Source organism: Carcharhinus amblyrhynchos, chromosome 32 (assembly GCF_965287045.1).
Source record: "Carcharhinus amblyrhynchos chromosome 32, sCarAmb.v2.hapA, whole genome shotgun sequence".
Taxonomy (NCBI): domain Eukaryota; kingdom Metazoa; phylum Chordata; class Chondrichthyes; order Carcharhiniformes; family Carcharhinidae; genus Carcharhinus; species Carcharhinus amblyrhynchos.
The window spans coordinates 18,950,013-18,962,463 of NC_137355.1; the positions used below are offsets into that span (position 1 = coordinate 18,950,013).

General features: G+C 45.9%; 1 protein-coding gene across 1 annotated transcript; it reads left to right on the forward strand.

Annotated features, from left to right (window-relative positions):
- The first annotated feature begins 372 nt into the window (after positions 1-372).
- LOC145360679 (ubiquitin-like protein 7) lies at positions 373-11,635 on the forward strand. Its single transcript, XM_080216033.1, has 7 exons — positions 373-574; positions 2,229-2,348; positions 3,326-3,408; positions 5,036-5,120; positions 9,308-9,365; positions 10,282-10,415; positions 11,421-11,635. The coding sequence occupies exons 1-7, from the start codon at positions 400-402 to the stop codon at positions 11,618-11,620; spliced, it is 855 nt and encodes a 284-aa protein (XP_080072159.1). The 5' UTR covers positions 373-399; the 3' UTR covers positions 11,621-11,635.
- Positions 11,636-12,451: the final 816 nt, after the last annotated feature.

Consider the following 12,451-nt stretch of genomic DNA (forward strand, 5'->3'; position numbering starts at 1 on the left):
ACCACTGTGCTACTGTGCTGGAAATCAGGGGCTGAGTCATATGGAGATGCCGGTGTTGGACTGGGGTAAACACAGTAAGAAGTCTCACAACACCAGGTTAAAGTCCAACAGGTTTATTTGGGAAACCTCCCGGACAATCCGGGAGGGTTGGCAACAACAAAATCACGTGTTTAAATGCATTGTGGGATTTGTAGTTCTAATGTTATTGAACTAAAAACGAAAAGAAAATCATCAACCCTCAGATCAGTGATTTTAATAATTGAATTTATTTAATAATTGATGGTTTTTCACAGCGGGAAACATCGCCTGTTTGTTTGGGTTTATTTTTACGTGATCCTGGGCCTGTTTCCGCCCGGTCTCCATGGTAACCGGGCCTAGGCCTCAGGCTCCGCGGGGAAGATGCGGCCGGAGGTGATCGCTGTGAAAGTGGCCGAGCAGCCGCGGGCCCCCAAGCTGCTGCTGCCTCTGCCCGAGAGCCTGCAGCAGGGCCCCGGCTCCGGCCTCCGTATCTCCGGCCTTAAGGAGCTGATCGCCCAGAAACTGCCCGGAGCCGCGGCCGCCCCGGAGTTAATGGGTGAGAGAGAGAGAGAAGGGGGCTTCAAACTAACCTGCCCTAACCTAACTAACCTCACCAATATAACCTGTCACTAATTTATCCTAATCTAACACTCTCACTAACATAACCTGCCCTAACCTAATGACCCCACCAACCTAACCTGCCCTAGCCTAATGTCCCCTGTCCTAACCCAACAATTTGTCCTAATCTAATACCCTCATTAATATAATCTGCCCTAACCTAATCTTTACTTAACGTACCCTAACCTACTAAACTCACCAATATAACCTGTCCTTAATTTACTGTAACTTGTCCTAATCTCACACTCTCACTAGTATAACCTAACCTGCTCCAACCTAATGACTGCCCTAACCTGCTAACCTCACTGATATAACATGTCCCTAATTTACTGCAACTGTCCCTAATCCAACACCCTCACTAATATAATCTGTCCTAACCTACTAACCTCACCAATAACTTGTCCTTAACTCACTAACTTGTCCTAATCCAACACCCTCACTAATATAACCTATCCTAACCTAATGACCCCACTAACCTAACCTGCCCCAGCCTAATGTTCCCTATCCTAACCCAACTACTTGCCCTAACCTACCACTGTCATTAATATAACCTGCCCTGAACCTCACAACCTGCCATAACCTAATCTGTCCTTAATTTACCTTGACATGCTGTAACCTGTCTTTAATTTGCTTAACCTACTATAACCTATCAATCTGTCCTTAACTTACTTCATCTGCCCTAACCTAACAACCTATGCTAACCTAATGACCTGACCGAAACTAATCTGTTTTAAACTACCTTAACCTGTTCTTAACTTACCTTAATTTGCCCTAATATAACAATCTGCTCTAATGTAACAACCTGCCTCAATCTAATCTGTCCTTAACTTGCCCATACCTAGCAAATTGTCGTAACCTAAAAGCAAAATACTGCAGATGCTGAGATCTGAAACAGAAACAGAAAATGCTGGAAGATCTCAGCAGGTCTGACAGCATCTGAGGAGAGAGAATAGTGCCAGTGGTTCAAGTCAGGATGACCTCTCATCAGCCCTAACCTAACTTGTCCAAACCAAACCTGCCCTACTGTAATCTAAACCACCTTAACTGATTTTACCTAACCTAAGCTCTCCTCTTGTCCTGGAGGGTGTGTTGAATTTGAAGGTGCCATCTAAATAGCATCGTGGGCTGACACGGTAGTTAGCAATGCTGCCTCACAGTGCCAGGGACCTGGGTTCAATAGCCAGCCTGGGTCACTGTCTGTGTGGAGTTTGCAAGTCCTCCCTGTATCAGCATGGGTTTCCTCCCACAGTCTCAAAGATGTGCTGGTTAGGTGCATTGACCCAAACAGGTGCCGAAGTGTGGCGACTAGAGGAAATTCACAGTAACTTCATTGCAGTGTTAATGTAAGTCTTACTTGTGACTAATAAATAAACTTAAATACAAGTTATTGTCCCTGCTGTGGAACCTGAGTCCACAAACTTCTGACTCTTGAGGGACGAGTGTTGGCAGCCAGCCACAGCTGGCACTGCAGTTGTTTGTGTTGTCAACCTGTCCTTTTGGCACGTGTCCATGTTCACAGTGGAGCAGAATGAAGTTTTGTTATCGTCATTGATTTCTTTTGATCTGGTTGATTTTTGGGTTTTTTTTTGCAGAACTGGTGTACTGCGGGCGAAAGCTGAAAGATGAGCAGACGCTGGATTTCTACGGAATTCAGGCCGGCTCCACAATCCATGTCCTGAAAAAGTCCTGGCCAGAACCGGAGCAGAAAACCGGTTTGGAAAATTATTCAGTGTTCCTATATCATTGCACTAACCAATAAATCCAACAGGGAGATCGGGAGAAACTTCTTCACCCAGGGAGTAGTTACAGGAGTAGGGATAAATGGGTCATTTTTGGGTTGGCAAGCCATGATGAGTGGAGCATCAGAGGGATGTATGCCAGGGCCTGTTTACAAGCTGTATCAATGACTTGCATGAAGACACTGAATATATTGCTGCTAAATTTGCTGATGACACAATGATGGGTAGGAAAGTAAGTTGTCAAAAGAAATCCAGAGTCTCTAAAGGGACATAGACAGGTTTAGTGAGCAGCCAAAACATTGGCAGATGGTCAGGAAGTAGGGGGGGGAAACGGGAAGGAGGTGGGAAGGTCTTGGGGGGGGAAGGGGTGGGAGGAGGCAGGGATGGGGGAAGGGGTCAGTGAAGGGGTAGTGAGGGGGAGGAGGGGAAGGTGGCGAGGGGTGATAAGAGGGGGAAGGGAGAAATGAGGTGTAGGGCTGGAGGGAGGGTCAGAGGGGAAAGGTCAGGTATGAACAGGGGAGGGGAGAGAGGGGAGGCTGACAGCCAAGTGTAGTTGAGACCACAGTCAGATCAGCATTGAGCCTATTGGATGTTGGGGCAGGCTGAGCGACTGAGTGAAGAATGTAAACCTGGAATGATAGCTGCAGGTAGACTGGGGTGTGAAATGAAGATCAGGAAGGGTTTAGGGGAAGGGGTTGGGAGCTGCCAGCAGTGCTCACTGCACCTTGGTTTGGAAGCAGCTGGCTAGTAGGTTGTAAAGATGAGTGGATGGCATTGTTTCTATCCTGCTCTGCACCGGGAGTAACCCGGAGCAGTCAGCTTCACTGCCTGGATGCCAGTTGGGAATGGGAATTGGTTGGAGCAATGGTGTTGGCTGGAAAAGCATATGTCAGCACGTTGTGTATTTGAATGATGTGTATTGGAGCGTACTGACACATTCTCCTTTACAGAGCCTGTGGACCAGGCAGCTGCAGCACGGGAGTTCCGTGTACTCCAGGCAGCACTGCATGCCAGCCCTGCCTACAGGGAAGCGGTAAGTGGAACTCCCCAGAACCCAAGGGCCTTGAGTCTGCTCCCTTTTTCCAAATGGACACTCCTTTTCCTGCCACCATGCCTCTAAATGGCCACTCCTACCAGCCTGCGGGTGCTCATTCACCTACCTGTGGTGACTGAGTGTTGGATAATGCAGCTTGTCCCACCCTTGTCCCTGTGTCGAGCAGTCGCTGAGTGAATGGGTTAATTGTTTTCCCGCCCTCCTGATGCTGGGCCAGCAGCGGCTGCTCGACCTTGAGAGTAACCGCATAAAGACCGGAGATCAAACCTTGTGGTCTGAGTAACTCAGTACCACTCTCCAAGGAGCACGGAACCACTCCTCTAGCACTTAATTCCTTCATTACTATTAATGAACCTGTTTAACCAACAACCACTTTTTAGTGCTTTTTAACTGCCCAAGGCACTTTGCACGAGCACTATCAAACAAAAGTTGACATTCGGCCAGATAAGGAGATGATAGGTGACTAACCACTTGGACGAAGGAATAGGTCCTAAGCCACGTCTTAAAGAAACAGACAAAATTCTGCAGATGTTGGAATCCGAGGAACAAACTGCTGGAAAGTCTCACCAGGTCTGACAGCATTTGTGGGGAGAGAATAAAGCCAACGTTTTGAGTTGTCCCTGACGAAGGGTCATCCTGACTCATAGAAACATAGAATTAGAAGCAGGAGTAGGCGGTTCGGCCCTTCGAGCCTGCTCCACCACTCATTTTGATCATGGCTGATCATTGAATTTAATATCCTGATACCCTCCCCACTGCAGTGCCATTTGGCCCATTGAGTCTGCACCAACTACAATCCAATCAGGCCCTATCCCCATAACCCCACGTATTTATCCTGCTAATCCCCCTGACACTAGGGTCAATTTAGCATGGCCAATCTTCCTCACCCGCACATCATTGGGAGGAAACTGGAGTATCCGGAGGAAACCTACGGTGAGAACAAGCAGACTCCACACAGAGGAACCGGGGTCCCTGGCGCTGAGAGGCAGCAGTGCTAACCACTGTGCCATTTAGGGAGGCAGTTCTAGAGTTTTTGTGAGGCTGCCACTGGTGAAGCAATCAAAGTCTGGCAACCATTCCAAGTTGAACTCGGGTCTTATGTTCTGTTGGAACTGCTGTTAGTCCTTTTGTTGAAGGAAAGCAGGAAGAAAAGTTCTCAGCACTCCAGCAACATACCCTGCAGCACAATAAAGCAGTGGTCATCTTGAAAACCTTTTCTTATCACATGCAGCTAGCTGTATACACGAGCTATAGCTCCAGTCTTAATTTGCCGCATTGATCAGGTTTCACATCTGTGCTGTATTTCACGAGTGAACGGTGCGTGAAATTGGAAAGCAATGAATTCGTCCAGAGGATGATTCACAGCAATATTGTGTTCCAGTGGAAATGGAATAAATATGGCTTAACCTACCCCTGCCCCATCCCGAACAAGCAATGAAGAAAGGCACTCTGAATCTCTGCGTGGTTTGCTGGCTAGCACTGTAAATTTACATGAAAAGATAGAAGCAATAAAAGTTTGCCACGGTTCGGAAGGGTAATGAATAAGTTCTGCCAGTGTTGTCGTCATGCTTAGAGCTCTCCTTCAGTCTGTCTTGTCAAATTGCAGGTTTTCAAGATGTTGGCCAACAAGGAATCTCTGGATCAGATTATTGTCGCCACTCCAGGTCTCAGCAGTGACCCCATTGCTTTAGGTGAGTGAGAGACAGCATTCCTACTCACTGTTAAGTGGCTGCCTCGTCACTTGGCAGTCAATCTACTGGGGTTTCATTGGGCGGAATGTTCTCGTTCTGCCTGCCACAGGAATTGTAGCGTCTGGGGGCTGGTCTGTTCACCTCGGGCAGGATTTTCCGGTTTTGCCGGAAAATCCTGCCCATTATCTGCCGTTCTCACAGCGTCCTGCTTGTATACCACCATTCATTCTGGAAAAGTTGAGCCACGTGGACCAGTGGAGTTTAGAAGGACAGGTGACCTCATTGAAATATAACAGATTCTGAGGAGACATGACATGGTTAATGCTGAGAAGTAATGGGGGAATTTGGAACTAAGGGACGCAATCCTAAAAGTGAGTGATTTCCATTTAGGATGGATGTGAGGAAGAATTCTTCCAACATACTTGCATTTGATTTGATTTATTATTGTCGCGTGTATTGGGATACAGCGAAAAAAAATTGTTTCTCGTGTGCTAAATAAAGCATACCGTTCATAGAGTACATAGGGGAGAAGGAAAGGATAGGGTGCAAAATATAATGTTACAGTTACAGATAGTGAAGAGAAAGGTCAACTTAATGTGTGTTAGGACTGTCTGATAGTGGCAAGGAAGAAGTTGTCCTTGAATCAGTTTATACGTGTTTTCAGACTTTTGTATCTTGGAAGATGATGGAAGAGAGTGTGAGGCAACACGGTGGTTAGCACTGCTGCTTCACAGTGCCAGGGACCCAGGTTCAATTCTCGGCTTGGGTCACTGTGTGGAGTTTGCACATTCTCCCTGTCTGCGTGGCTTTCCTCCAGATGCTCCCGTTTCTTCCCGTGTTCTGAAAGACGTGCTGGTTAGGTGCATTGACCTGAACAGGCGCCAGAGTGTGGCAGCTAGGGGAATTTCTCAGTAACTTAATTGCAGCGATGATGTGAGCCTTAATTATGATTAATAAACAAATAAACTAAATAATAATGTCTGGGATGTGTGGGATCCTGGCTGCTTTCCCGAGGCAGCTGGAAGTGTAGACGGAGTCGGTGGATGGAAGGCTGGTTCACATGATAGACTGGGCTACGTTCACAATGCTTTGTAGTTTCTTGTAGTCTTTAATCTTTAGAGTTCACCACCCCAGAGAGCAGTTGAGGTTGGGTTACTGGATAAATTCAAGCTGAGAGGAGCAGCTAATGTCTCTTTGTCATCCACACCCTGCTTTAAATAACTAGCTAGCTTTAAAATGTAGTGTCCAGATATGTTTCATAATGAGTGAGAACACAGCCTTTCAGAGGCTCTGGGCGTCTTAAAGCTGTTCAAATATAACACAGTAAGAAGTCTCAACACCAGGTTAAAATCCAACAGGTTTATTTGGTATCATGAGCTTTCAGAGCGCTGCTCCTTCATCAGGTGAGAATGCTGTGAAAGCTCATGCTACCAAATAAACCTGTTAGACTTTAACCTGGTGTTGTGAGACTTCTTACTGTGCCCACCCCAATCTACCGCCAGCATCTCCACATCAAATGTAATGACGTACTTGTACTGTAGTTACTGTGGTAGGAAACTAAGATTCAGCAGCTCATTGTGAATGTGAGCATTTAATTTTCAAATATTTATACAAGTGTAGACATCAATCATGGTTCACTGACGATTGTCAGTTGCTCTTTTCATGCTTCATCCATTTCTCCTTAATTTTTTTTTCTTTCATGAGACGTGGGTATTGCTGGCTAAGCCAGCACTTATTGTCCATCCCTAATTACCCGCAAGAAGCTTATCTACTGCGCTGAACCGCTGCAGTCCATGTGGTGTAGGTATACCCGCAGTGCAATTAGCAAGGGAAGTCCAGGATTTTTACCCAGGAGGTTAGTTACCTGCTGCAGAATTTCAGCCTCTGACCTGCTCTTGTACCCACAGTATTTACATTGGCTGGACCAATTTAATTTCTGGTCAGTGGTAATCGCCAAGGTGGGGATTCAGTTTTGGAAATGCCTTTGAATGTCAAGAAGGGATGGTTAGATTCTTTCTTGTAGGACATAGTCATTCACTGGTATTTGTATGTGAATGTTATTGCTACCTATCAGCTGAAGCTTGAATATTATACAGGCCTCACTCTCTATATGAATATGGACAGAATGGATAGGGAGCAGCTATTCCCCTTAGTTGAAGGGTCAGTTACAAGGGGACCCAAGTTAAAAGTGAGGAGTGGAAGGTTTAGGGGGATTTGAGGAAAAACATTTTTACCCAGAAGATGGTGAGGGTCTGGACTGAGCTGCCTGGGAGGGTGGTGGAAGCGGGATGCCTCACATCCTTTAAAAAGTACCTGGATGACTACTTGGCACGCCGTAACATTCAGGGCTGTGGGCCAAGTGCTGGCAAGTGGGATTAGATGGCAGGTCAGGTCCTTTCATGTGTTGGTGCAGACTCGATGGGCTGAATGGCTTCTTCTGCACTCATTAGCAAATATACCTCTTCCTTTAGCGAAGGTCATTGCTGAAGCAGCTGAAGATGGTTGAGCCTAGGGTACTAATCCTGAGGAACTCTTATATTGTCCTGGGATGAGATGATTGACCTCCAACCTTCACAATCACCTTCCTTTGTGCCAGATGTGACTGCCACCAAGAGTAGAGATTTACCCCTGATTCCCATTAATTCCAGTCTTGCTGGGGCTCCTTGATACTAAGGACAGTCACTCCTGCCTCAACTCTGGAATCCAGCTCCCTTTACACGTGTTTGGAGCAAGGTTGTACTAAGGTCTGGAGCTGAGTGACCCTGATGGAACCCAAACTGAACATCAGTGAGCAGGCTGTTGCTGAGTAAGTGCTGCTTGATAGCACTGGTGACATGACATCACTCTATTGATGATTGAGAGTAGAATGGTGGGGCTGTAATTGGCTGGGTTGGATTTGTTCTTTATTTCAGAACAGGACATACCTGGGCAATTTTCCACATTGCTGGGTAGATGCCAGTGTTGTAGCTACAGTGGAACAGCCTAGCAAGGGGTATGGCAAGTTCTAGAGCACATGTCTTCAATAGTATTGCTGGAATGTTGTCAAGTCCTACAGCCTTTGTAGTATCCAGTGCCTTCAGCTGTTTCTTGATATCACATAAAGTGAATTGAATTGGCTGAAGACTGGCATCTGAGATGCTGGAGACCATTCGAGGAGGCTGAGATGGATCATCCAAAAAAGTTTGTTTATTTATTAATCACAAGCAGGCTTACATTAACACTGCAATGAAGTTACTGTGAAATTACCCTAGTTGCCACACTCTACTGTCTCTTTGGGTTAATGCACCCTAACCAGCACATCTTTCAGAATGTGGGAGGAAACTGGAGCACCCGGAGGTCACCCACGCGAGAACGTGCAGACTCTACATAGACAGTGACCCAAGCCGGGAATTGAACCCAGGTCCCTGCGATGTGAAGATGCTGTCATTGGACTGGGGTGGGCACAGTAAGAAGTCTCATAACACCAGGTTAAAGTCCAACAGGTTTATTTGGTAGCATGAGCTTTTGGAGCACTGTTCTTTCATCAGGTGTTAGTGACAATTAGGTGTTAGGTGTTAATCTCCCTGTGCTGCTGCTTGGAGAAGCAGTGTTGACCAGGACATCAGGAAAACATACTGTCACTTGTTTTGTGAGGCAATTGGATTATTAGCTTATACCTAAATAGGATGACGGAACATCATTTTGGCATTGTCTGACAATGCAGCAGTCGCTCAGCACTCATTAGGATGTGAACTTGGATTATGTGCTTGTTTCCGAAATAGGGTTAAACTGTGTAATCCAGAGACCAAGTCACACTGACACTGGTTAATGTGCGTAAATGCAACAAGCTGTTTTGTGCATGGTGTAATCCTAATTTAATCATTGATGCAACTGGATATTTCACTGCGTTCATAATCTGCTGTCTTAGAACTGAGTAACCCTGCAAATAAATGTGTCAGTGCTGCAACTCAAATACTGCAGCATAAATCCGACTTCATGTATTATTACTGCTTGGACATATGAGATACAAGCATGTGGAGAAGCAGGTTTCCAGTTAAGACACACGTGCTGGCAACTTTTGATGGATAAATGTGATGGGAAATAGACAAATCAATCTTGCAGAGTTCAGGCCCCACGTCTCAATGGATTTGAACCCCACTGAACTATAGGAGGTTCTAACCTTGTGTGTTTTTGAATTTTTGAACTAGGTGTGTTGCAGGACAAAGATTTGTTTGTGCTCTTCACTGACCCGAGCCTGTTGGACACGTGAGTACTGACCGTCTAAACCTCAAACCCAGCAATTATATTGAAAATGATCGTGTTTACAGAGCTCCCATTTCCAGGGCCTTGGGTCTGCAGCCCAACATCAGCCCGAAATCCCTCTCATTATGGAGTATGGGACAGGCAATGAGGATGGGAAGATGATGCAGTTGGATACTAGCTGGGCCAGCTTTGTAATTAATAAATGAAATACGGACATGGTCATCACAAGCAGTTGTGTGCAGGAGGGGATGATTAAGTCTTTATAGGGGAAACTGTACTGGTTACGACTGCAATCCAATCATGAAGGTAAATGTGTACCAAGCAGTGAGCTGCAGAGGGAAGGATCAGCAGTCTGAGATGTGTGAATGTCAATGCCGAGTCTCTGTTCTGCGTTCCTTCAACCATAATCCCCTATAGGCTGACCCCAGATCCTGGAAATCTGACTGCCCTGGGTTTGTAGAATCATAGAATCCTACTGTGCTGAAGGAGGCCATTTGGCCCATCACATCTGTACTGACCACACTCCCACCCAGGCCCTATCCCCATGACACCATGCATTTACCCTAGCTAGTTCCTCTGACACTAAGTGACAATTTAGCATGGTCAATCAACCTAACCTGCACCTCTTTGGACTATGGGAGGAAACTGGAGCACCCGGAGGAAACCCACACAGACACAGTGAGCACGTGCAAACTTCACACAGACAATGACCCAGGCTTCAATCTGCATCCCAGGTGCTGTGAGGCAGCAGTGCTGCCCTGTGAGGTCTGCATGTGGATCATGTATCCAGAACTTGGTTCCAGAGAGTGTACTAGCCAAGGATTCACTAGCATTGAATTGTCAATGAGTCTCTTTGTTAATTGGTTGCTCTACAACATTGATCTTTAACCTGTGTGACCCCCCCTCCCTCCCATTGCAGGTTGGTTTCCTCACACCCCGCACTGGTCAATGCCATGGTGCTGGTCCTACACTCTGTGACTGGAGTGGCCCCTTCGCCTACAGCTGCTAGTAACTCGAGGAATATCCCATCCAGTTCCTACAGTGAGGTCCCAGGTAAGTACCACATCTGTGGTGTTGAGGCAAGCTACAATTTGTCAAGATCCTTTTAATGTAGGGAAGTGCCTCAGTGTTTCACTGGAGTATTATCAGACAGAAATGTGGCATTACTAAACAGGTGACCAAAAGCTTGGTCACTAAGGTAGGTTTCAAGAGTGCCTTAAAGAAGAAGGAGGCAGAGATGGTTAGGGAGAGAATTAGAGCAAAAATGTCTAGATTAAAGGGACAGTTCGTATTTTCAATGTGATCATAGAATCCCTACAGTGCAGAAGGACGGCATTCAATCCATCGAGTCTGCACAGGCCCTATCCCCATAACTCCATGCATTTACCTGGGCCAGTCCTCCTGATAAGGGACAATTTAGCACGGCCAACACACCTAATTTGCACATCTCTGGACTGTGGGAGGAAACCGGAGCACCCGGAGGAAACCCACGGGGAGAATGTGTAGACTCCACACAGACAGTGACCCAAACTGGGAATTGGACCCAGGTCCCTGGCACTGTGAGACAGCAGTGCTAGGCACTGTGAGACAGCAGTGCTAACCACTGTGATGCCCATTATGCAGTCCTTCATCAAACTGGCAGGGCCAGGTCTCCATTCCAGTAAGGGATCATAGCTAAAGCTTTGCCCAGCTTGATCCTTATGTTTGTTTCTAGTACTATTTTTATTACAGATCAGCAGGTAGATATCAGAGGTGCTAGTCTCCTCCAGCTGGTGGAGTTTAACAGACTGCGGAAATTAGTCCAGTCCAGTCACTCTGGAGAGGATAAAAGCTCTTCATGCCGCTAAATGTCTTATTAATGCAGGAAAAAGGAGCAAAACTATGTATTGGGGGTGATCGATTCAGTCTTGCCATTTGACGTGTCCCTTGCTGCCATTAAGACATTACACCATGGAGGGGGGCGGGGGGGATGTGTGTGTGTGTGTGTGTGTGTGTGTGTGTGTGTCTGTCTACACTGATAAGATAAAAGTCTCAATTCCTTTCTGCATCATGTTCCAGGAGGATTCCTCTTTGATGGGCTCTCTGACGATGAGGACGAGTTTCAGCAGGTAAGTGTGACATTCCAGCTAATTGAAGAGTGCTTGTGTTTACACAACACCTTTTATCGGGTAAAACAACCTGATTCAAGTACATCAAATGAAGCTTGGGGTCCCTGTTGCACACTGTGTTCTATTGCAGTTCAAAGGAAAAACCACTAAGAGTATGTAACTTATTTTTAGAAACTCTTACGTAATTTAAAGAGATTTTAACTGCTTTCATTTAGTTAACAAATCATTTTGATTCCACTCGTACAAAATGACTGCATTGTTTGGTGGAATTAAACGCTGTGTTTAACTGCAGGCATGATCAGCTGGAGTTAGCAATTCAGTAAATTCTCTGTCGTCCTGCATGCTCGGGGAATGGGTGGTGATAGCGAATCAAAATAGCCTCTTCATGGGGAGTTGCTTTACTCCAAACAAATGACAGACTGCTTTGTTCAGGCGTAATAACCAAAGTTGACCCAATAATTTAACCATTTCAGTGTAAAATCTAAGAACTGCAGGTTTACAATCTGTTGTTACAACACTGTTAGTTGCTAACAGTGGTTAACACTGCTGCCTCACAGCGCCAGAGACCCCAGTTTGATTCCCGGCTCGGGTCACTGCCTACGTGGAGTTTGCACGTTCTCCCCGTATCTGCGTGCGTTTCCTCCAGGTGCTCCAGTTTCCTCCCACAGTCCAAAAGACATGCTGGTTAGGGTGCATTGACCTGAACAGACAGTGGTGTGTGGAGACTAGGGAACTATCACAGTAACTTCATTGCAGTGTGAATGTAAGCCTTGTGACACTTTTAAATAAACTATAAAACGTAAAAACAATCTATCGATAACATTAGCTTTTTTTAAAGAATGCATTCTCTGAACGCTGTGAATAATTGACTTTTAAAAAGATATCAAGCTGTTAGAAATTCCACTTTCTAGAGAATTCTGGTTGGAAGATTGCCTGAAAGCACATGGTTTACCATATGAAAACGAGACTTTTATTCATTCA